Raw genomic sequence first — 26419 nt, forward strand, 5'->3', positions numbered from 1 at the left:
TGCCTTTTAATCCAGAAGAGCATTTGTGAGGTCAGACACTGATATTGGAGGTGAGGGTCGGAATCACAATCTCCATTCTAGTTCATTCCAAAAGTGCTGGATGGGGTTGAGGTCCAGGCTCTATGTGACCAGTCATTTTTTTCTGTATAAAACTTCCTCAACCATGTCTTTATGGATCTTGCTTTGTGCACTTTGAACGCCCGCCAGGGCCTAGGGGTACTCGGTACCGGGTCCAGTCATCGTTAAAGGGGTGGTCACAGTGGCAGCGACCCGGGCCGTGGCTCTGGGTGTCCAAGTAAAAGGGATAGTCTTTAAAGGGATTGTGAAAATAATAAAAGTTTGTGACGCCACCTGTGGTACTCAGTCAGTGGTGACCAACGCTGCTAAAAGGGGTCCTCTGGGGGTGATGGTACTGCAGCAAAGACAGTATCGCTTCCCACAGGTTAAGCTGGGTCCCCAGGGCTCCCGATGTGTTTGGCAGGGATGGTGTAATGCCGGAAATAAAAGGAGGACACAGGGTTACAGTCTCTTTACCTGGTTTTCTGGTTGTAGTAAGCCACAGTCAAGGGTACCAGCAACAGATTTTGATGTGGTCTGGCTGGCCTGGAGGCAATGGTGGATCCCTCTCCCAGGTGAGGTTTGTAAGCCTTCTTTCTAGTGCTCTTTTGTGAAGTCCTTTCTGCCTGTGGCTCCCTTACAAGGTCCTCTCTCCTGTCCTGGGACAGTACCCCGTATGGTGGTCAATGCGAGCCTTTTTACAGGGTCTCTATCACTACCTGAGCTCTATGTACTGCTGCACCTTCGGGTGTGGGTGTGGACAGATGACATACAATCTTCTGTCCTTCCGGGTTCTGCTGCAGGACTTGAAGTACAACACAGCCTCGGGCTCCCGGTGCCCGGTTCCTGCGCTTGAGCTCGGTGGGTGCCCGGTCACAGTTCCCCTCCAGTTCCCTTGTTCTCCTTTGCTTCTCCTCTCTCACATGTGCTATCACTGCAACGCTGTCTGCCTCTCTTCTGTTCTTGGAGCTGCAGCACCACTCGAGGCTGCATGGCCCCACTCTGCTCTCACTCCTCTCTCCTCCACTCTCCTCTAAGATTTATCTAACTCCTCCTCCAGACCAGAATACTGAATCCGGTTTCAGAGTTCCCCCTTCTGGCCTGGATTGAGAATGTGTTTAATGTAGGTTCTGACCTGGTAAAGAGAATCCTCCTTGCATCCAGGCATGACATCACCCTGTAACAACCGGTTACCTTGGGTGTTACACACTGGGCACATGACTGAAAAATGGCTGATCTCGACCTGACCAAACATCCCAAATGACCCCAACTGTTTTCTCTAATCTCCTCCCCTTCCAACCAATCAATAAGGACAAACACTACAGGTTTGGATAAAATGGCCACATCAGCCTTTATTAAATAACATTAAAAATATAAAATACTCATATTGACCTAAATATAAGGAAAGGATCTTTGTAAGATAAAGCAATAAAACCTGGCACTAGCAGATACTCTTCTTTACCCCCAACAGCATCATGCCGATTTGGGGGGCCCTCTTGCTGAATGATGCCCCGTGATTTGTCCCTCAGAGACCTTGGGTCACTAAGAGCCCTGAGTATTTTCCTACCACTTATAAGAGGGTGAGGGAATTGATTCTACCAAAATGGGTCCATTACCTCCCATTACCATAACACAAATTGGCTTTCCAAAGACCCGTTCCGGCCAGCTGCCATGACATGATGCTTAATCTCAAACAGCCAAGTAATACCTAAACCTTGAACATAAAACCTCCGTACCTAAAGCAAGGAACAACCTTAGTGGAGGGTGGAAGGGACTCTGATCCACAAATGGACTCCCCATTCACCGCCCAGAAAACCCTTATATACTCAGCTCCATTAACCAATCAGGTATAAACGTATCAGGATGCCACTTCCATAATCCTTCCCATTATCCTATGAAGCCCTGCTCCAGTCTCCTAAAACGACATCTTAGGAAAAATGCCAAGAATCTTATAATTGATACTCCCACCCTGGTACTTAGGCATAATATTGTCAGGCAGGTAACATTCTCCTTTCAGTCACCAAACCCAGTCTCATCCATCAGATGCCAGATATAGAAGTGTGATCCATCACTATAAGGAACACATTTCCACTGCTCTGGAGTACAGTGGTGGCGGTTTTATATCACTCCATTCAAGGCTTAACATTGTGCTTAGTGAAGTGAGACTTGAATGTAGCTTCTTAGCTGTGGAAACCCATGACATGAAGCTCCTGGTGGGGAGCACAGATTTTGTGCTAATGTTAATTTCAGAGGAGGTTTGGACTTTGCGGTTATGGAGTCAGCAGAATGTTGGTGACTTTACTGACCTCTACTCCTGAGCACTCGATGACCCCGCTCTGAAACTTTACGGGGTCTCCACAGGGTTGTTGCGGTTCTTTCCACTTCTCATCGGTGACGGGGTGATATTTAGGAGGGAAGAAATGCCATGATCTGACTTGTTACACCGGTAGCTCCTATTGCAGCAACGCAGTGGTATCAGTGAGATCTTTACCACCACTTTTATCATGAATGTCTGTGAAGGCAGAGGACATGGCGACGGGCCGATGTTATGCACCTGTGATAATGGGAATGAATGATAAACCTGAATTCAATGATTAAGACGTGTTTCCCGATACTTTTGTACATATAGTGTATATTTCTAAAAAAAAAACACACTACTGTGAAGCTAATTTATCTATTATTGTCAATCCCAGTAGACCATCCGTATAACCATAAGCTCTTCCCGTGACTTCTCAGCCTCTCCTTCCTGTCCATTCCACTTTCATCCTTTTTATTTTCTCTACTTGTCTTGTAGGAGCTTTGATTTGTGGTGCTGGGAGGGTTAAGGATTTTAGAAGGGAGGCAGGGTAGAGAGGGGCTGGATTCAATTTCCTTCCAGCAGATGTCAGGTACAGACTGAGAGGGTCAGAGGAGTTGGGATAACGGCATAAAGAATTTGGATTAAAAAGAACAATCTCTGGACCTGCGTTTTATAAATCCAAGAGCAGATTTCACAATGATGTGTTTCCTCTGAACTCCGGTGGTTCTGGACAATCTCTGCAGCCTTCATCATTAGTCTCTGGTGGCCACAGAACCTAGAAGAGGGACATAAGAACCTAGTGGAGAGGGACATAAGAATCTTCCTCATCACTGCTGGTACCTGACATAGGACTTCCACTATTTCACATCTTGAGGGATTATCGGATCTTCCATTGAGGTAGGTGGAGCATTCAGGGAACAGGTAACCAACCTACTAAGGTGCTATATTTATGTCCATGTATGATGTGCCCATAACTTCAAAGTTCTGTCCCAATCCCTCTGTCCTTCTTTGCTCTTTGAATGTCCTTATTTTATAGAGCTGATAAAATCATTCAACGTATTATAATTATTAAGCCTCCTACTAACTCCCAACCTACATATTATCTTGTGGTTTATTGTAGGATTGTATATTCAGATAATTTCTATAGTAATGTGTAAACTAAGGAACAATGGAAGATAAGGAACCTGTAGAAAATGTAAATTAATTTCAAATAATGGTGGAGGAGTGAGTCTTCTCCTTTCTTCTAACTGCACCTTTAACCCAAATCCACCTCTACCCTCCCTTATCCTCCCCTCTTTTGAAGTCCATTCTGTCCGCATCTACTCTCCCTCCAACCTCCAAGTGGCCGTCATATACCGACCTCCAGGCCCGGCCATTGCCTTTATTGACCAATTCTCCACCTGGCTTCTTCACTCTCTCTGCTGATATTCCCGCCATCATCATGGGTGACTTCAACATCCCCATTGATACTCTTCAGTCAACAGCCTCCAAACTTCTGTCCCTTACCTCATCCTTTGGACTTACTCAGTGGTCCTCCGCAGCCACCCACACAGATGGACATACATTAGACCTGGTCTTCACCCGTCTCTGCTCTCTATCTAACTTCACCACTTCCCCTCTCCCTCTATCCGACCACCATCTGCTCACCTTCTAGTCCCTGTCCTCCTCACCGGTCATCCATGTCCAGCAAAATGCGCACGCCCGCAGAAACCTTGCACACCTAGACACCCACACACTCTCTGACTCTATCCTACCACTGGCATCCATATCCTCACTCCACGACACAGACAGTGCCACTGCTTTCTACAATGCCACGCTCGCATCAGCTATTGACACAGTTGCCCCTCTCGTCCATGGCAGAGTGCGACGTATCAATAGACAACCCTGGCACAATAACACCACTAAAAAGCTCCGGCAAGTGTCCAGGGTTGCGGAGCGGCGTTGGAAGAAAACACACTTGCATGACGACTTCACTGCATTCAAACATGCAGCACTCGCTTTTAAATCTGCTCTCACCTCTGCTAAACAGGCCTACTTCACAACCCTCGTATCTTCCCTATCCTACAACCCCAAACAGTTATTCAAAACTTTTAACTCCCTCCTCCACCCACCACTGTCCCATTCAACCTCCCTCATCTCTGCTGAGGACTTTGCCACACACTTTAAAAATAAGATTGACCAGACAAGGCAAGTCTTCATTGTTCAACCACTACAACCCTTTGTATACCAGACCAATGCCCAAACCCCATAACCTCCCTATCCAACATCACTGAAGGGGGGCTTAATTGTCTCCTCTCCAAATCGTACCTCACCACCTGTGCTCTTGACCCCATCCCATCCCACCTCCTCCCCAACCTCACCACCACACTTATCCCATCCCTAACCCACCTCTTCAACCTATCACTATCTTCTGGCACCTTCCCTTCTGCTTTTAAACATGCTACAATCATGCCTATCCTTAAAAAGCCAACCCTCGATCCAACTGCTATGTCCAGCTATCGCCCAATATCACTGCTCCCATTTGCTTCCAAACTCCTGGAGCAGCACGTCCACTCTGAACTTTCCTCCCACCTCTCATCTAACTTGCTCTTTGACAATCTACAATCTGGTTTCCACCCCTATCACTCAACTGAGACCGCCCTGACCAAAATCACTAACGACCTACTTACCGCCAAAGCTAATGGACAATACTCTGTACTCCTCCTTCTAGACCTGTTCTCTGCTTTCGACACAGTTGACCACTGCCTCCTACTACAGATCCTCTCCTCCTTTGGCATCAAAGACCTCGCCCTATCCTGGATCTCCTCGTACCTTTCCAACCGCACATTCAGCGTCTCCCACTCCCACACTACCTCCTCATCCCACCCTCTCTCTGTTGGAGTCCCACAAGGCTCTGTTCTAGGACCCCTACTCTTCTCAATCTATACACTTGGCTTGGGACCACTCATAAAGTCCCATGGATTCCAGTACCACCTCTATGCTGATGACATTCAGATCTACCTATCTGGCCCAGACGTCACCGCTCTGATGTCCAGAATCCCAGAGTGTCTATCAGCCATATCCTCCTTCTTCTCCTCTCGCTTCCTCAAACTCAATGTGGACAAATCTGAACTCATCATCTTTCCTCCATCCCAGAGATCTTCCTTACCTGACCTATCTATCGCAATCAATGACATCATGCTTTCCCCCGTACCGGAAGTCCGCTGCCTCGGAGTAACCTTCGACTCTGCGCTGTCCTTCAAACCGCACATCCAAGCTCTCTCCACCTCCTGTCGCCTTCAGCTCAAAAATATCTCCAGAATCCGTCCTTTCCTCAACCGTCAATCTACTAAAATGCTTGTGCATGCCCTCATCATCTCCCGCCTTGACTACTGCAACATCCTTTTCTGTGGCCTCCCTGCTTACACCCTTGCACCCCTCCAGTCCATCCTTAACTCTGCTTCTCCCGAATATCCCTCATCCTCTGGAATTCTCTGCCCCAACACGTCTGACTATCAACCACATTCGGATCCTTCAGATGGAACCTGAAAACCCATCTCTTCAGGAAAGCTTACAGCCTGCACTGACCCCGCTGCCGCCTCACCAACACCGGAGCTCCTGCAACCCTCAGCCTATTGTCTCCTTCCCCATAATCCTGTATAACGTAAGCCCGCAAGGGCAGGGTCCTCGCCCCTCTGTATCAGTCTGTCATTGTTAGTTTGCTTACTGTAAGTGATATCTGTAATTTGTATGTAACCCCTTCTCATGTACAGCACCATGGAATCAATGGTGCTATATAAATAAATAATAGTAATAATAATAAATAAACCTAATTCTAAGGCACCCGTTTCATGACCATTTGTTGAGTTTTTAATGTTGTAGATATTCTTCACCATTTTTACACCTATTAAGTAAAATGGGTTACTTGCATTTTTTTCAAAAATACACAACATAAAAAACTCACCAAAAACTCATCTTAGGAATGTAGCATTATTAAGGAAACTTAGATAACAGAGTAAACCCCCCATGCAGGACGCTGGTCTACAATATCTCCCACAGTAGAAAGTGGTTGCAATGACCATCTCTCTTATATTTATAGTATAATATATTAAGCCTTATATTATACTCACACTTCCTGTTCTGTACCGAAGACTTTTCAGCAGTCTCATTATCTTCATAGACAGGATTACAAAAAAAGGTAACACATCAGTATACCAGAGATAACACAGGATCCACCATTCAGTAATGTGATCACTTTCCTCCGCCACCTACCTGTGAAATGACCTTTTCCCAGCTTAGAGCATGCTCAGATAACAGTTCTGTACAAAGAAATAGGGTTTGAGTTAGTCTATTGCTCTCACTGTCCATGTGCTCAACAGGAAACAGCAGTCTATTATTAAGCCTAGTGGCCAGTGTGAAAATTGTAAGAATTTTATTAATTATCACAGATAGTAATGTGAAAATAATACAATAGAAAAAAAAAACCCTAAAAAAATAAATTTAGCATAAAATTTTAATTTCTCTTTGAAAAGTCGTCAATATGGGCATGTAGGTCATAGAAAGATGAATAAAATGATACCTTTATATCTGCAATTCGATGTCTTACTCCAGAGAAATCCATATTTTTTTAAAATATGTAAATGAGCTGATAAGATCTATGGGCTGGACATAGATCTCCCTGAGAATAAAGCGCTTATTGTAAATAAATGTGGCAGTTACCAGTGTGAGACATATAATGACTGACAGTTTGCTCTCCTGAGCTACATGTCTCACACTGGGAACGCCTTTTTCATGTACAATAAGTTCTGGAGGCACATTCTCGGGGAGATCTATGTCCGGCCCATAGATCTTAACAGCTAATTTACATATTAAGAAAAACGTGCATTTCTCTGGAATAAGACATCCGATCGCGGATATCAAGGTATCATTTTATTCAGCTTCCTATGACCTACATGTACATATAGACACTTAGGAGGGACCATCCTACTGACAAATTCCCTTTAAGAGATGGATGTCAGAGCTATTTTGCTCAGACAACACATAGCACATAGTTTTCTGCAGTCTGCAGCTGTATTCTTTCACTATGTAATGTGAATTTATGCTCTAAGAACTGAACTATTTTACGCTTATGTTTTCTGGCACAATTTCCAGAAATGACTTCTTCTTTTGTGGGTTACAGTTCATAGTCCTCCTCCCTATGAAAACCATAGGACACCATATGGTGCTGTGCTTTACATCCCGAGGTGTTATAATGTCTTTACATGGTGTTAGTATTTAGGATTTATCTGTGTTGTGTGCATTATTATGTGTTTTTTCTCTGCTCTGGTTTTCAATAGCGATTTATATTCATAGTAATTAGGTTAATGGGTTTACAGTATTCAATGCAATTACATTTGTAAAGTATTATAGCCTCAAGAGCAGAACTCCGGCACAATTCTGTACATAAGCAGTAGGGCGTTACATGAAATACATTACAGTAAATTTGCCAACTCTCCTGTAAAGTCTGGCAGGGTCCCAAAAAATAGGTGAGACCTCCTAGACTCCCCAAAGTGTTGGCGACACTCCCGGGCAACACAGGGTCTTCCACAAAGCAGGGCTCTGAAAACATTCTTCATTCTTCCCTGATGCTTAGCCTCCAGAGGAACATTCAGGGGGTCAGAATTGGGCATGGCTCGCTGGAAAGAAAACATGGTGTTATGTGAATAGTAATTCGGTCACACCCATCTCCAAGAAAACTATTTGAAAACGTTGGCACGGCTGGTTGCCAGCACCTGGTGAACCCAGGAAAGTGTCACGGGGAACACGCCTGGGTAGGCATCTCTACCCAGCTTACAATTTGCGATATTTGCCATACATGGATTGCCGTCGTGTGCACACTGCTCGTATGGAGCGGGCTCAGGAGATGAGCCTGCTCCATACAGCACGGGGGTAGGCTGTATTACACAGCTGGCACCCAAGTCTGTTACAATCAGAGTTTAACCTCTTAAATGCTAATTATCACAGGTGTTTGAGATGGATTTAAATGATCTAAAGAGCCCTGAACTACAATACCATCCATGAGTTTATTGAAAAGCAAAAAAAAATTACATCTTTATGACACAAATCTAATTTGCCTAATAATTTGGAACTCGGTATAAAGGCATATGATATATGAAATGTTCTTCCAGATTACTGAGAGAACAGATTACAGCTGCCTATCAAAGTGAATGGAAAGGATATGGGGGTGAGGGGGGTAATAGCAGAGAAGAGTGAGAGACATCTGGTACTAATTCTTTTTAATAAGCGTTATATTTTGCAAATAGCTGGATTCACAGTTACACTGCTCAGTACTGCTGTATAATGTCCACGAAGCTGCAGCTTCTGTCTACAGATAAGGGAACATCCATCGAGTTGAATTATGGGCAAGGATGGACATCTGTCTCGCATTTGCTCTATCAGCCAAAAATGACCTTGTACCGAAATGAATGGACATTTGACCTGCATCTGCTCTGCCAGTCAAGAAGGACCTTGCACTTTGAACCTTAGAGTGAAAAAAGGACTTTTAGACTATTGTATAGTACAATGGAAATACTCTCCTTCAAAAGAATTTTATAAGATATGTGATTCAACAAGTCGTCTATGATGTCTTAAGTTTTTTTTGCACGCAGCACTTTTCTTGATATTGTTCTGTTTTTGTATGGAATATATCCTGTTTATTATAGTATTTACCTGGACTTTATGGTCATACAGTCCGGATTGGAGACATTCACTCATATATATACATTAGCACTAGCACTTTAAGGTTGGTATCACCCACCCTTTCCGTTTTAGTTAGTATTACATGTTTTATACTCTAGTATATTTCACTTACCATCATTATCAGGGAAACTGGTGTGCGCATGGCAGCGTGTGCCACGTGTTGGGTTTTCTCGCCCCTGGCCTTGGTATCACTCCGGCTCCCCACCCCTTATGGCTGGTGAGCTGACGTGGTCGATCCGGGGGCGCGTGAATCCCTTTTACATGGGCTCCTGTATTTACATGTGCCAATAAGCCCGTTTTCCCTGATTTATATTCACTTCATGTATAATCAATGTTTATTTTCACTTTTTGATAATTATTCACATTCAGTGTTATTTTGGCGCTGTTTTTAATAATATGTTTTTAGTACAAAAATAGACATATATGACAACTTGACTTGAATACAGATTTTTCAACTTAGGGCAGTATATATACCATAGTACAAATTATACAGTGTTTCATTCAAAAGATGGGTAGCCAGTTTATTATCATATTTTGTGTACAATTATATTTACCTTGGGTGGGATTAACTTATACGTCTATTGCATTTGCGATTTGGATCGGTGATTGCCAGGTTGTGCGCTGTCTTTGGCTTGTGTTGAACTTTGCTGTCTTTGGCTTGTCGCCATTTGTTATCCTGCATGATGCAGGCGTCATGGGTACTAGGCAACGCAAATGCTTGTGGGACAGGTATATTGTTTTGCGTACCAGCATTTCTTTGCTTCTGGTTACGTAGTAGCCCATTGTGCGCATGCGTACATACTCATAGTGGGTGTCTGAGTTGCCGAGATTGCAGTTCGCTCCTGCACCTGCGCAGAGTATGGCGACTTGGTGAGTTAGCAAGTGGCCTTCTGGTCGCTTAGCAACGCAGGCTCTTAATATTGACGTCATCAGCGGTTTGGCGCATAATATAGCGGTAATGTCCTGCGTAGAGCACGGTCACCTGGTTGGTCAGTAGGCGGCAGTAGGTTGCTTAGCAACGTAGGCGCTTGACATTCACGTCACGGTGCATTGGCGCATATTACAGCGGCAGCTTCCTGCATTGAGCACGGCGACCAGGTTAGTCAGTATGTGGCAACCTGGTTACTTAGCAACACAGGTATTAGATATCTACGTCATTGGGTATCGGCGCACAATACAATGACGGTGTCCGTACCTTAATACGCATTCTCCCAGATGTTATGGTGATTGGTTGGTGACTCATTTAAATAGACCCTCATTTCCTCTTTTTTACACACGCCCCCAGAAGAAGATCTATATCGAAACGCGCGTAGGGGTATTACACCGGCTTTCTGTGATATACGTGCAGAGGTAATTATGATTTTGGATTAGGGACACTGATGGTCTTTGTTTATGGCTGTGCAACTATTTGTATTTTACCTCCTGGGTGTCATACACATTAGGGCATGTAGTCACGTTGTGATGGACTTGTCTATGATTTGTTTTAGGCTTTATTTGCCATAGGATACACCTTGGAGGTTTAGCCCCAGTTGCCTATCTTTACACAATTGGACTCATGCATTACTTAGGTGCTATATAGGGGTATGTGATCTAGATTAAGACAAGTCTCCTTATGTTTTGTAATAAGCCTTATTGGCTTGGAGGCATGTCTTTATAATTAGTGAAAGTAATATTTTATTCTGTTTGTTAATAATAAATTTCTATCTTTTGAACTCTAGCATTCTGTGGCCTGATTTTTACAGTCGATAGGCCCCTTTTTTGTATATAGATAAGGGAACAGGAATCCCTCATGTCTGTGTGTACAGACATCTTAGCAGTTAGTCCAGCCCACTAATTTAAGGAGACCTGCTTCATCATCAGTCCTTGTCAGCTATTAAAGATAAGAATTGATGGGCTTAAAAGGGTGGGGATGTGGTTTTGCTGTTTACTTTTTTTAAAGGTACCGTCACACTAAGCGACGCTGCAGCGATACCGACAACAATGTCGATCGCTGCAGCGTCGCTGTTTGGTTGCTGGAGAGCTGTCACACAGACAGCTCTCCAGCGACCAACGATCCCGAAGTCCCCGGGTAACCAGGGTAAACATCGGGTTACTAAGCGCAGGGCCGCGCTTAGTAACCCGATGTTTACCCTGGTTACCGTTGTAAATGTAAAAAAAAAAACAGTACATACTTACATTCCCGGTGTCTGGTCATGTCCCTCGCCGTCAGCTTCCCGCACTGTCTGAGCGCCGGCCGTAAAGTACAGCGGTGACGTCACCGCTGTGCTGTACTTTACGGCTGGCCGGCGCTCACCAGTCAGTGCGGGAAGCTGACGGCGGGGGACATGACCAGACACCGGGAATGTAAGTATGTAGTGTTTTTTTTTTAACTTTTACAATGGTAACCAGGGTAAACATCGAGTTACTAAGCGCGGCCCTGCGCTTAGTAACCCGATATTTACCCTGGTTACTAGTGAAGACATCGTTGAATCGGTGTCACACACGCCGATTCAGCGATGTCAGCGGGAGATCCAGCGACAAAATAAAGTGCTGGACTTTCCCCAGCGACCAACGATCTCCCAGCAGGGGCCTGATCGTTGGTAGCTGTCACACATAACGATTTCGTTAACGATATCGTTGCTACGTCACAAAAAGCAACGATATCGTTATGTGTGACGGTACCTTTACTGTTGAAAATCAATAAAAAAAACTTGATTCAAAAGACAATAAAATGAACACTGCTAATTATATTTTCTTTACAGGCGTCCTGCTCCTTTCTTTGTTGCCCTCTGTAAGGAAGTGATGTGGAGAAGTGGAACCTCCCTGGTGATTGTGTCCCTGCTCCTGACGCATCTGCCTTCTTCAGTCCGGGCACAGTCAGTTCTCACCGATGATGAAATTGAAGAATTCCTGGATGGATTCCTCAAGGAGTTGGTTCCTGAGGAAGATGATGATGATAAAGCAGAACCCAGGAGGGAGGACGAAGAGGGTGGCGTAGTGATCACTAGAGGTGGAGAGTATGAGGAAGAAGAAGAGACTCACATAGGGAAAAAGCCAAAAGCCCCTAAAGGTGAGGTTGGAGTAATCTTGGTGTACATTGACCGATTTCTTACTATGTAGAAGTCCCGGTAAGACCAAAACGGAAAAATGAGAAAAAGATGAGCCATCATGGAAATCACAAAAACATTCCTAGACAGTTACTTCTCTTCCTGAAGAGGTGACTCAACCTGCTAACAATTATCCACATGACAGCGTACAGATCCGGGATCATAAAATCTCCGACACATGGGAGCTATTAATGTGATCGGATTCTCATTCATTGTGAAACATTGGTGGGCCGACCAATATCAGACGGGGGTTAGATAAGGCAACACAGAGCTGATGCTCTTATCAACCGATGACGAATGATAAAATGTCTACTGTTTTCTCTAATATCCAGAATGTTGTAGTTCTGTACTCATGACTGAATTACAGCAAGACTTCCATAGTGGGGTTGTCAACATGTTAGGGCATGTTAGGTTAAGCTATGGGTTGAACTACATGGACTTATATAGTCTTCCTTCAACCTCAATAATAACTATGCTAATTTACATTGTTTTCCGGACAACCTACCTACATTTTTTTTCCAGACTTTAAGGGTATGTGCACACGTTCAGGTTTTTTTGCGTTTTTTTTTCACGTTTTTTCGTGATAAAAATGCATTAGAAACTGCAGACATATGCATCCTATCATTTAGAATGCATTCTGCAATTTTTGTGCACATGATGCGTTTTTTTTTCACACAAAAAACGCATTGCGGTAAAAAAGCAGCATGTTCATTAATTTTGCGGGTTTTTTGCGTTTTTCCCGCTATTCTATGCATTGGGAAAAAAACGCGTCAAAAACGCGCAAAAAACGCGGATTTCTGGCAGAAATGTCCGGTTTTTGTCAGGAAATTACTGCTAGAAAATCATGTCGTGTGCACATACCCTAAGGCTGCGGTCAGATGGCCATATGCTCTCTCATGCGAGAGATTCAGGTTGATTATAGTAATGACACTCTATCAGAGCGTGAGCCGAGTGTCATCTTAGTGTGATCTTGTTCTCTCGTATGAGAGAGCACAGAACATTTAGAACCCAATTTCTCCATCTCATCTATTGTCTCTGTCCGCTGATGATGGACTGCACTCGGATGACATTGGAGTGCAGTCTGATGTTTTACACCCACCCATAGACTTGTATGGGTGCACATGGCTCAATTATCGGATGCACTCGCAGCATGCTGTGACTGTTTTCTCATAGCTTTGGGCCAAGTGCTCTCCGATAAAGCATCGGATAGCATTCGGCTGTGTTATACGTTCGTGTGTGAGAGCCCTAAAAGGTAGACATGTCAGAAGCTCAATATACTAATTTCTTGGATAGTTGGCAGCCCTATTCCATAAAGATCCATGAGGCTCGATTGTGTATAGTAATCATCTAATTATTAGTGATGAGCGAGTATACTCGTTGCTCGGGGTTTTCCAGGGCATGCTTGGGTGGTCTCTGAGTATTTATGACTGCTCGGAGATTTTGTTTTCCTTGCCTCAGCTGGATGATTTGCGGCTACTAGCCAGCTTGATTACATGTGAGGATTCCCTAGCAACCAGGCAACCCCCTCATGTACTCAGGCTGGCTAGCAGCCATAAATCATCCAGCTGAGGCAAGGAAAAGTAAAGGTACCGTCACATTAAGCGACGCTGCAGCGATATAGACAACGATGCCGATCGCTGCAGCGTCGCTGTTTAGTCGTTGTGTGGTCGCTGGAGAGCTGTCACACAGACAGCTCTCCAGCGACCAACGATGCCGAAGTCCCCGGGTAACCAGGGTAAACATCGGGTTACTAAGCGCAGGGCCGCGCCTAGTAACCCGATGTTTACCCTAGTTACCACTGTAAATGTAAAAAAAAAAAAAACACTACGTACTTACATTCCAGTGTCTGTCACGTCCCCCGGCGTCAGCTTCCCTGCACTGTGTAAGCGCTGGCCGTAATGCAGAGCGGTGACGTCACCGCTGTGCTCTGCTTTACGGCCAGCCGGCGCTGACAGTGCAGGGAAGCTGACGCCGGGGGACGCGACAGACATCGGAATGTAATATGTAGTGTTTTTTTTTTTTACATTTACAATGGTAACCAGGGTAAATATCGGGTTACTAAGCGCGGCCCTGCGCTTAGTAACCCGATGTTTACCCTGGTTACAAGTGAAGACATCGCTGGATCGGCGTCACACACGCCGATCCAGCGATGTCAGCGGGTGATCCAGCGACGAAATAAAGTTCTGGCCTTCTAGCTCCGACCAGCGATGTCACAGCAGGATCCTGATCGCTGCTGCGTGTCAAACACAACGATATCGCTATCCAGGACGCTGCAACGTCACGGATCGCTATCGTTATCGTTCTAAAGTTGCTCAGTGTGAAGGTACCTTAAGTCTCCGAGCAGTCATAGTCATACTCGCTCATCACTACTCATTATCTATCTATCTATCTATCTATCTTCTGTAGGGTGGTCGCTGCATTATACTATATGTGAGCTGCATTATACCGTATCGAGGACTACGGGGAATACGTTATACTCTATGAAGAACTATGGGGTGCATTATACTATGGGAAGTGAATTGTACTACATGGATGACTATGGCAGTGCATTATACTATATGGAGCATTATGAGGAGTGTATTATACTATATGGAGGACTATGAGGAGTGTATTATGCTACATGGAGGACTGAGCAGTGTATTTTAATATATGGAGGACTATAGGGAGTGTATTAGACTATGTGGAGGACTGTGGTGCACATTATAATATATGGAGGACTATGGGGTGTATTTTGCTAAACAAGTAAGGCTACTTTCACACTAGTGTCGTACGACGCACGTCGCAATGCGTCGTTTTGGAGAAAAACCGCATCCTGCAAAATTGCTTGCAGGATGCGTTTTTTCTCCATTGACTAACATTAGCGACGCATTGCGATGCTTTCCCACACGTCGCAACCGTCATGCGACGGTTACGTCGTGTTGTGGCGGACCGTCGGCACCAAAAAACGTTGCATGTAACGTTTTTTGGTGCGTTGTATCCGCCATTTCCGACCGCGCATGCGCAGCCGGAACTCCGCCCCCTCCTCCCCATAGCTCAGAATGCGGCAGTGGATGCGTTGGAAAAATGCATCCGCTGCCCCCGTTGTGCGGCGCTTCCACAGTATGCGTCGGTACGTCGGCCCGACACTCTGCGACGGGCCGAGTACGACGCTAGTGTGAAAGTAGCCTAAAATGCTGCATATTCAGATTGTTCTTGCTGGAACAGAAATCCTTGTTCTCAGCAGTACATCGCCGGTATAAACTGTAGATGTGCTGCTGATAACATGATACTGTATGGTGATCTGTTAGTGATCATTCTTGTCCCATCATTATTCCTCAGCTGGTGGAAAGAGGCCGGGAAACAAGTGTTGAACAACTTCAGTATTGTCGATCAAACTCATTTAGCGGCCTGAACTCAGCGCTTGTAAATACAACCGAAATGCTTTTGTGTGATGTGCAATATGTTAGCATTTGGGGCCCCATTTTAAACTTTGCCAAGGGCCCCACTTTGCCTAAAACTGGCCCTGCCTACAAGTATACAAAGATATTATACAGTCACCATGTGACAAGTGGGCCTGTGTAACTTCAAATGCCAGGGCTGAATTTTAGTCCCAGTCCGGCCCTCTATCTATCTATCTATCTATCTATCTATCTATCTATCTATCTATCTATCTATCTATCTACCAATTATCTATATATCATCTATCTACCATATCTATTATTTATCTATCTATCTATATATCATCTATCTATCTATCTATCTATCTAGCTATCTATTATCTATCTATCCAGCATCGGACTGGATCATCTTGGGCCCACCAGAGAAAATAATTCTTGGGGCCCACTATGTAGCTACATAGAAATAAATACAAGACCACCAATTGTGTGGTAAAACACGCTAATATCACAGTATAATATAAGGTAGTACACGTCTTAATTATGTAGGAGGGGTTGGGGTAGCCCCCCTCATAGAATATAAAGTAGCCCCCTCATATAGTATAATGTAGCTCTCATAGAATATAATGCAGCCCCCATAGAATATAATGTACCCCCCATAGAATATAATTCAACTAGCCTCATAGAGTATAATGCAACCCCCTCATAAGGTATAATGCAGCCCCCTCATAGACTATAATGTAGCCCGCTTATAGGGTATAATGCAGCCCCCTTCATATAGTATAATACAGCCCCCTCAGAATATAATGTAGCCCCCTCAGAGTATAATGACGCCCCTCCATGGAATATAATGCAGCCTCCCTCATATAGTATAATGCAGCCTCACAGAATATAATGTAGCCCCCTCAGAGTATCATGCTGCCCCCCTTAGAGTATAATGCTGCCCCCCTCATAGGGTATAATGCAGCTCCTCCCATAGGGTATAATGCAGCCCTCCCTCATAGGGTATAATGCAGCCCCCTCGTAGGGTATAATGCAGCTCCCCCATAGGGTATAATGCAACTCCCCCATAGGGTATAATGCAGCTTCCCCCTTATAGGGCACAATGCAGCCCCCCCATAGGGAATAATGCTGCCTCCCTCATAGGGTATAATGTAGCTCCCCCATAATGAATACTGCTGCCCCCCATAGGGAATAATGTAGCCCCCCCATAGGGTATAATGCAGCCCCCTCATAGGGTATAATGCAGCTCCCCCATATGGTATAATGCAGCTTCCCCATAGGGCATAATGCAGCTTCCCCCATATGGAATAATGCTGTCCCCCTCATAGGGTATAATGTAGCTCCCCCCATAGGGAATATTGCTGCCCCCCTCATAGGGTATAATGTAGCTCTCCCATAGGGAATAATGTGCACCCCTCATAGGGAATAATTCTGCCCCCTCATAGGGTATAATGCTGCCCCCATAGGGAATAATGCTGCCCCTTCATAGGGTATAATGCTGCCCCCCTTATTGGGAATAATGCTGCCCCCTCATAGGTTATAATGCTGCCCCCATAGGGAATAATACTGCCCCCCTCATAGGGTATAATGCTGCCCCCATAGGGTATAATGTAGCTCCCCCATATGGTATAATGCTGCCCCCATAGGGAATAATGCTGCCCCAGACTCACTGATATATACAGTATATATATAAAAAATCACAATACTCACCTCCCCTCCTCGCTCCCACACTGATTCTGGCGGTGGCTCTGCTCCGATGTCAGGAGCTGTGCTGCAGTCGGCCTCACCCACAGCAGGTACGTGATGAAGTGACGTCATCGCGCACCTGCTGAGGGAGCATCATCTGACGCTCTCTCCTCCATTAATGCGTGCTGGGGGGAATAATGCTGCCCCCCTAATAGGGTGCAATGCAGCTCCCTCCAAAGGGTATAATGCTGCCCCCCATAGGAGATAATGTATCTCCCCCATAGGGAATAATGCTGCCCCCCTCATAGGGTATAATGTAGCTCCCCCATAGGGAATAATGCTGCACCCCTCATAGGGAATAATGTTGTTCCCCTTATAGGGTATAATGCTGCCCCCATAGGGAATAATGCTGCCCCCATAGGGAATAATGCTGCCCCCCTCATAGGGTACAATGTAGCTCCCCCATAGAGTATAATGCTGTCTCCCATAGGAGATGATGTATCTCCCCCCATAGGGAATAATGCTGCCCCCTCTCATAGGGTATAATGCTGCCTCCATAGGGAATAATGTTGCCCCCCTCATAGGGAATAATGCTTCCGCCATAGGGAATAATGCTGCCCCCCCCATAGGGAATAATGCTGTCCCACTCATAAAGTATAATGCTGCCACCATAGGGAATAATGCTGCCCCCATAGGGAATAATACTGCCCCTCTCATAGGGTATAATGCTGCCCCCATAGGGTATAATGTAGCTCTCCCATATGATATGATATAATGCTGCCCCCATAAGGAATAATGCTGCCCCAGACTCACTGATATATACAGTATATATATTTATAAAAATCACAATACTCACCTCTCCTCCTCTCTCCCACGCTGATTCTGGCGGTGGCTCTGCTCCGATGTCAGGAGCTGCGCTGCAGTTGACCTCACACACAGCAGGTACGCGATGAAGTGACGTCATTGCGCACCCGCTGTGTGTCAGAGACAAAGGGAATGATGGGAGAGGGAGCGTCATCTGATGCTCTCTCCTCCATTAATGCACGCTGGGGGGCGGTGCTGGCAATGGGTCCCCATGGCTTACAGCCCCATAGCGGCCATGTAGGCTGGGGGCCCCTGAGGGAGAGGGAGCGGGGGCCCTGGTCTGCGGACCCTGATATCAGGCAGTGTTAGCTGCATCATTTGGCAAACGCTGCCCGCTATTATAGTGAAATTAATTCACTCCTCTCCACGCCCATGGGGGCGTGGGGAAGCGTGAATATTCATTTCACTTTAGCAGCGGGAACAGGCTTAGGTTTCCTGTCACCCGCTGCTGCTCCGCTGGCACCGGGGGGCCCATAGCAGCTGCATGGTGTGCCACTATTAATAATAATAATAATAATAATAATATAATAATAATCTTTATTTATATAGCGCCAACATATTCCGCAGTGCTTTACAGTTTAACAGTTTCAAACACAAAAGTCATAAGTAACAACGTTAACAATACAATAATTAAAGCAAAATAAGACGAAATAAGACGACCCTGCTCGTGAGAGCTTACAATCTACAATGAGGTGGGGGAGATACAAAGTACAGGTGTGTATTTACAATGATGTATTTACAATGATGGTCCAGCCATCTTCAGGGGTTGGGGATAGATGGGGATAGTGAATGGGCTACACACACACAAACATAACATAACTTTGATTAGTGAACGTGATAGGCCGCTCTGAACAAATGTGTTTTGAGCGAGCGCCTAAAACTATGCAAATTATGGATGGTCCTAATATCTTGGGGTAGAGCATTCCAGAGGATTGGCGCAGCACAGGAGAAGTCTTGGAGTCGGGAGTGGGAGGTATGGATTAGTGCAGAGGTTAGTCGAAAGTCATTTGCAGAGCGCAGTGGTCTGTTAGGCTGATAGACACAAATGAGGGAGGAGATGTAAGGGGGTGCCGCACTGTGGAGAGCTTTGTGGGTGAGAACAAGTACTTTGAATTGTATCCTGTAATGAATGGGTAGCCAGTGTAATGACTGGCGAAGAGCGGACGCGTCCGAGTAACGATTAGCCAGATGGACGACCCTGGCTGCTGCATTAAGGATGGACTGGAGAGGGGAAAGTCGAGTGAGGGGGAGGCCAATTAATAGAGCGTTACAGTAGTCCAGGCGGGAGTGGATCAGGGCGACAGTGAGGGTTTTAGCTGTCTCCATGGTGAGAAAAGGGCGGATTCTAGAGATGTTCTTTAGGTGTAAGCGGCACGAGCGGGCAAGAGATTGTATATGGAAGGTGAAGGAGAGATCGGAGTCAAACATAACACCCAGACAGCGCGCCTGCTGCCGGGGTGTTATTATGGTGCCACCCACGGAGAGGGAAATGTCAGATTTAGGGAGGTTAGTAGATGGTGGGAGCAGAAGAAGTTCAGTTTTGGAGAGGTTGAGTTTCAGATAGAGAGCGGACATGATGTTGGAGACTGTGGACAGACAGTCAGTGGCGTTCTGTAGTACAGCGGGGGTAAGGTCAGGGGATGACGTATATAGTTGTGTGTCGTCAGCATAAAGATGGTACTGAAAGCCAAATCTGCTGATGATCTGTCCAATTGGGGCCGTGTAGAGAGAGAACAGAAGGGGGCCAAGGACTGAGCCCTGAGGTACCCCAACAGTGAGAGGAAGAGGAGATGAAGTGGAGCCAGAGAACAGAACACTGAAGGAGCGGTCAGAAAGGTAGGAGGAGAACCAGGAGAGAGCAGTGTCCTTAATGCCTAGTGCCTGGAGCCTAGAGAGAAGGAGAGGGTGGTCAACAGTGTCAAAAGCTGCAGAAAAGATTAGCGACACCCCACTGGCTGTATGCCAGCAGGTGTCAGGGCCTGGGCCCACTAGAGAATCCTCCGGTTTTCCGGTGGCCCACTCCGACCCTGTATCTATCTATCTACAGGTACATCTCACAAAATTAGAATATCATCAAAAAGTTAATTTATTTCAGTTATTCAATACAAAAAAGTGAAACTCATATATTATAGAGAGTCATAACAAACAGAGTGATCTATTTCAAGTGTTTATTTCTGTTAATGCTGATGATTATGGCTTACAGCCAATAAAAACCAAAAAGTCATTATCTCAGTAAATTAGAATACTTTATAACACCAGCTTGAAAAATTATTATAAAATCTGAAATGTTGGCCTACTGAAATATATGTTCAGTAAATACACTCAATACTTGGTCGGGGCTCCTTTTGCATCAATCACTGCATCAATGCGGTGTGGCATGGAGGTGATCAGCCTGTGGCACTGCTGAGGGGTTATGGAAGCCCAAGTTTCTTTGATAGCAGCCTTCAGCTCATCTGCATTGTTGGGTCTGGTGTCTCTCATCTTCCTCTTGACAATACCCCATAGATTCTCTGTAGGGTTAAGGTCAGGCGAGTTTGCTGCCAATCAAGCACAGTGATACTGTTGTTTGTAAACCAGATATTGGTACTTTTAGCAGTGTGGACAGGTGCCAAGTCCTGCTGGAGAATTAAATTTCCATCTCCAAAAAATGTCAGCAGAGGGAAGCATGAAGTGCTCTAAAATTTCCTGGTAGATGGCTGCACTGACTTTGCTCTTGATAAAACACAGTGGACCTACATCAGCAGATGACATGGCTCCCAAACCATCACTGATTGTGGAAACTTCACACTAGGCTGTAAAGCCATAATCATCAACATTAACAGAAATAAACAATTGAACTAGATCACTCTGTTTGTAATGACTCTATATAATATATGAGTTTTACTTTTTGTATTGAAGAACTGAAATAAGTTAACTTTTTGATGATATTCTAATTTTGTGAGATGCACATCTATTATCTATCTATCTACCTATTCTCTATCTTCTATCATCTATCATCTGTCTATTATCTATCTATCTAGAAGGAAAAAAGGAGGCAGCACTCCAAGAAGTTTCAAAAAAATATAAGGTGGATTTTAATAGACCCACATTGTGTGGCGACGTTTCGGCTAATATGAGCCTTTTCTCGAGCCTGGGTATGAGCTTGAGAAAGGCTCATGTGAGCCGAAACGTCCCCACGCCATGTGGATCTATTAAAATCCACCTTATAATTTTTTAAAACTTTTTGGAGTGCTGCCTCCTTTTTCCCTTCTTCATTTTTGGCAAATATTGGATGAATTGTTGAGGAGGCCTGGGCACCCGCTAACAAACTGCGGTAGTGTGCTGTTCCATTTTTATCTATCTATCTATCTATCTATCTATCTATCTATCTATCTATCTATCTTTCTTCGCTGTCTATATGCCATCTAGATTTTGACTATATTCTTTATACAACAGAAACAGCAGTAAAAGAAAAACCAAACAAAGAGAAAAAAGAGAAACCTCTCAAACCCACCAAAAAGCCAAAAGAGAAGGCACCTAAAAAGGAAAAACCTCCAAAACCAACTAAGAAACCAAAAGAGCCAAAAGAAAAAAAGCCAAAACCAACTAAAAAAAGCAAGCCACCCAAACCTACAAAGAAGGCACCAGTTAAGAAACAAGACCGACATCCAGAGGTAGAGGAAGCAGGGCACAGGGACAAGAAAATAAGAAAAGAAGAGACATACACGAGACCCCATTTGCCTGAAGGAGAGGACAGTTATAGAACACCAATTACAGTGGAGGAAGAAAGAGATAGACAACCACAAACTCATGAACAAGATAAATATGGCTATAGAAGACCTCAGGTCACTGAGGATTATAATGAGGAAAAATACAGAAGACCCTACATCATAGAAGGAGAGGAAGACGGGTACAGAACGCACGTCCCAGAGGACTATGATGAGGAACAATACAAAGAACCAGGAGACAAGTACAAAACACCTGATGTTACTGAACAGGAAAGGTACAGACAGCCCCCTAAGGAGAAGGAAAGGAACAGGCAGCCCCCTGAGGAGAAGGAAAGGAACAGGCAGCCCCCTGAGGAGAAGGAAAGGAACAGGCAGCCCCCTGAGGAGAAGGAGAGGTACAGGAGACCACCGGTGACTGGCACAAAACTACAGACTGGAGAAGACAAATGGTCAGAAGGTGCGTGTTAAATATGTGATATTAAGATGATTATAATTATAAAGGTCTTGTGCATACGGTTGTTCTAGACTTGTCTTTACTGGTTTAGATTCTTGACGGGTGGATTGAGGAAGAGTGTGAGGGGTTCTCACCACTTTTTAGCACTAACCACAGCATAGGGAATGTTATAAAGTAAAATATGACGTGGTACTTAGCAGTCCAAACACCCGCCGCTCCAGTGGTCTCTCGGCATGCTCAGGTGCTAACCGAGTGTCTTCGGCGTGCTCGAATAATATGTTTGAGTCCCCGCGGCTGCATGTCTCGCGGATGTTCGACAGTCGCAACATATGAGGGGATACCCTGTTTGTTAGGCAATCCCTGCATCTATTGCAGCTGTCGAAAAAGCCGTGAGACATGCAGCCATGGGGACTCGAACATATTAATCGAACACTCCGAAGACACACGGTTAGCACCCGAGCATGCCCAGATAACACCTCATCCGAGCATGCTCCCTCATCAGTAGTTGATCTGTCTAGTTAATTTTCCTGCTATTCTTGTTCATTTACATTGAGTTTTTATGAAAATTAAAGAAAAAATTTTAAATAACCAAACAATGGATGCGGAACACTGAGGCGTGACTAGAAGCTTCTAAGACAGAACACAGATTTGCCATTTATAATACTAGTGCAATCCGATGATTTGTCAGATCACACTCGGACAATTGTTATTCTATGTGGCCGTGCACATGTCCAACATAGCGCGGCAACGTACAGCAATAAAAGTTTCATATCCTGAAAAGGCTGCCCAAGCATTATTTCAGGAGACTAGTATCAATGATCAAAATCACGGACATGTGAATAGCCCTATTTACTATTGTAGGTACTAAACATCCGTGAGAAGCAGGGATAGCACTTGTATGCAAGAAACTGTCGTCTTACTCCTATGTGTGATTTACTGCCTGTATATCACGTAGAGTTTTTCGCCTTTTTTTAATTGTTTTGCGTACAAATCCTAAATGGTGTTCAGTTCCGGACATCAAGGCTCTCATTCATCATCTACTTTCTTTTTTTAAGTCACTTTTCTATCTTTACGCATACATTGATTTTTTTTGTGCCAAATTCTTTGAAATGGTTCATACATTTTTTTTTCGGCAAATAAAAAAATGCTCTTTATTTTTGTATTTAACCTTTTTTGCTAAATGTTAGCGCAAAAAAAGAGGTCATTTGTTCTTTTAAAATGTCACAAAACTTGTTCAAAAATTCCAGCCGCAGAAAAAAAAAAAATAATAATTCCGTGGAGGAAGCCTGGAGTATATCTGTGCAAGTTTTACACTACTTTTTAAATGGTCGCAATTGATGGTTCAGAAACCTCAATCCCACCAACAATGTTGACTGTAAAAGTAAAAAAGCAAAAACGAAACAAAGGACAAAATAGACTTTATTGAAGTAGAAAGAGGTGCAGATAAAAAAAGAGGTGAAAACCCCCAAAAAGTAGCCAAAAAAGGTGTAAATGCAATAATGAATAGGACTCTATGTATCTTATAGAAATGGACAAAGTTACATAAATCTGACAAATTAATATACATATTTGGCCATTCTGTGTTATTTGTTCCCATCAGGTGTGGACGTGGAGCTCCCAACTGAAGACTACAATGAGCGCCTGGAGAGGGAGGACTATGATGACTGTATGGTCAACACTTATTTGACCTTTTGTGTTTGTTCTGTATCTGTTATAGCTGTTCCTCACTCTTAGCTTTATTATGCTTTTCTTACATGCCCCTTATTCATTTCTATATACATTTCTATATATTTCCTCTGTTCGTTTCTACATATTTTTCTCCGAATTTCCTTTTTTTTATATATTTGTTTAGCTTCCTTCACATTAAATTATTATTTTTTCCTACATAGACGGATTTAACAGACGTAATGTGAAGCCTCCGAAAGTTCCTCAGCGTCCAGAGCGCCCTGTGATCCAAGAGAAACCTGCACCCAGTAAGAATTATTAAATGATGTTGTAAAAAGACAAAATCGGTTGCTTTATCCAGCTCTGTTGTATCTATATACTATACGTAGACATTCAACCACATTATAGGGCTTGTCCAGGACTATATTATTTTTCTGCTATAAGACAAAGAACTAAAAGGCAGGTAGCTGCTAACAGAGGCAACTACCTGCCTATTCTACCCGGCGCTGGCATAGGGTGGTCACCGACCTCTCCTGCCGGCGATTCAGCTGCTCCACATAAACAGAGCAGCTTTTCTTCTTCTGACCTGCTCTGTCGACGAAGCATGACTGCTGACGTCATGCTGATTGACAGCCAGCTTCCTGCAGTTAGGCAACAGGGAGCCAGCTTTCAATCAGCATGACATCCGTAGTCATGAAGTCCCTGCTCTGTCGACATGATTGCAGTGGAAACCGCATAACCCGCCGGCAGGACCACTATGTGACCGCTCCTGCCGGCGATTCAGCTGCTCCACATAAACAGAGCAGCTTTTCTTCTTCTGATCTGCTCTGTCGACAAAGCATGACTGCTGACGTCATGCTGATTGACAGCCAGCTTCCTGCAGTTAGGCAACAGGGAGCCAGCTGTCAATCAGCATGACATCGGCAGTCACGAAGTCCCTGCTCTGTCGACATGATTCAGTGGAAACCGCATAACCCGCCGGCAGGACCACTATGTGCCCGCTCCTGCCGGCGATTCAGCTGCTCCACATAAACAGAGCAGCTTTTCTTCTTCTGACCTGCTCTGTCGACGAGGCATGACTGCTGACGTCATGCTGATTGACAGCCAGCTTCCTGCAGTTAGGCAACAGGGAGCTAGCTGTCAATCAGCATGACATCAGCAGTCACTACGTCCTTGCTCTGTCGACATGATTGCAGTGGAAACCGCATATTCCGCCGGCAGGACCAGTATGTGACCGCTCTGTGCCGGCAGAAATATGTGCTGGGCTGAACAGAGAGGTAGTTAGCACCTACCTGTCTGTTAGTTCTTGGGACCGTAGTAAAAAATTAGTATAGTCCTGGTATGAGAAGTGATTCCGGTCTTTTCTTAGGAAATCCACTTTGTCATACGAATGGTATAAAAGGCACAAAAATGGTTGAACACAACAGCACAAAAATTTAAAAGGCAGAAAATAAATATCCACTGCACTCCAGGCAACAGGTTTCAGACCTACATGGTCCTTCGTCATGAAATAAATGTTGTTACTGTTATTATTATTACCTGCTGGACCCCTGGAGTTTTTGTATTCAATTGCTACAAAAGCAAAATGAGAAAAACTGTGGATTTTTTTCCAAAAAACAACACCCTACTTCTCTTTGGACTGGGGCCGGTATTGCAGTTTCATCCTATTTAAAAGGAAACTATCATCAGAAAATGGCCTACTGTTGAAATGTATTTTTTTTTTATGTTTCATCAATTTTTTTTCAAAATCACAATCTGTTCAGACTCTGACCCTATCTCTTGTATTGAAGCATCTAATGAGTGTGTGCTAAGGTCATTGTGCAGGGAGGGGGAGGAGGTGAGCTGTGAATGGTGGATCCTGTGTTATCACCTGTGTACAGAGGAGTTACCTGTCATTGTAACTCTACCTCTGATAAGGAACATTTTCTAAAGCGACAGGAATTATCCATCTAAAATAGTCCCAGTTGCCAGTGTGAACATTATAAGATTACCAATTTAGTTTTTGATTTAAATCATGACATGAAAAAAAATACTTGTAACACAAAATTCTGAATTTAATATAAGCTCATTTTAGCTTCTCTTAAAGGGGTATTCCCATCTCCAAGATCCTTTCTCAATATGTAGTAGGAGTAATAATATGAATATTAGCAAAGACCTCCAATTGAAAATGTAGTATAGTTCTTCTGAGTCGCTATGTCACTTACCCCCTGCACAGACATTGCCGGACCTTAGGTATCCATGGATACAGCCACTGATATAGTGACAGTTAGCTAGTTGGTAGTGTCGTAGCCATGGATACCTAAGGTCCTGCAATGCCTGCACATGAGGAAAGAGACATGGTGAATTAGAAAAACTATACTATATTTCTAATTGGAGGTATTAGCTAATATTATTACACCTACTACATATTGTGATAGGATCTTGTAGATGGAAATACCCCTATGTGCACACGGTGTTACTTAGATGCTGGCGCAGTCGCTAAGTTTTCCCAGGCGAAGCTGCTTCAG

The 26419-nt window shown here is 44.3% G+C and overlaps 1 protein-coding gene across 3 annotated transcripts in view; it reads left to right on the forward strand.

The window, feature by feature from the left end:
• Window positions 1–2949: 2949 nt before the first annotated feature.
• The window catches only part of AEBP1 (AE binding protein 1), a 57179-nt gene continuing 33709 nt past the window's right edge, over window positions 2950–26419 (forward strand). Inside the window, exons 1-6 of one of the 3 annotated variants that reach the window (XM_069766697.1) lie at window positions 3114–3253; window positions 11815–12122; window positions 21522–22104; window positions 22135–22250; window positions 23848–23913; window positions 24137–24220. In XM_069766697.1, the coding sequence (XP_069622798.1) occupies window positions 11855–12122; window positions 21522–22104; window positions 22135–22250; window positions 23848–23913; window positions 24137–24220 (1117 nt within the window). In that variant the 5' untranslated portion in view covers window positions 3114–3253; window positions 11815–11854. Of the gene's footprint in view, window positions 3278–11814; window positions 12123–21521; window positions 22251–23847; window positions 23914–24136; window positions 24221–26419 lie in introns of all 3 variants that reach the window. The other 2 variants (XM_069766695.1, XM_069766696.1) reach the window with 2 other exon arrangements.

The sequence above is a fragment of the Ranitomeya imitator genome, chromosome 4 (assembly GCF_032444005.1).
Source record: "Ranitomeya imitator isolate aRanImi1 chromosome 4, aRanImi1.pri, whole genome shotgun sequence".
Taxonomy (NCBI): domain Eukaryota; kingdom Metazoa; phylum Chordata; class Amphibia; order Anura; family Dendrobatidae; genus Ranitomeya; species Ranitomeya imitator.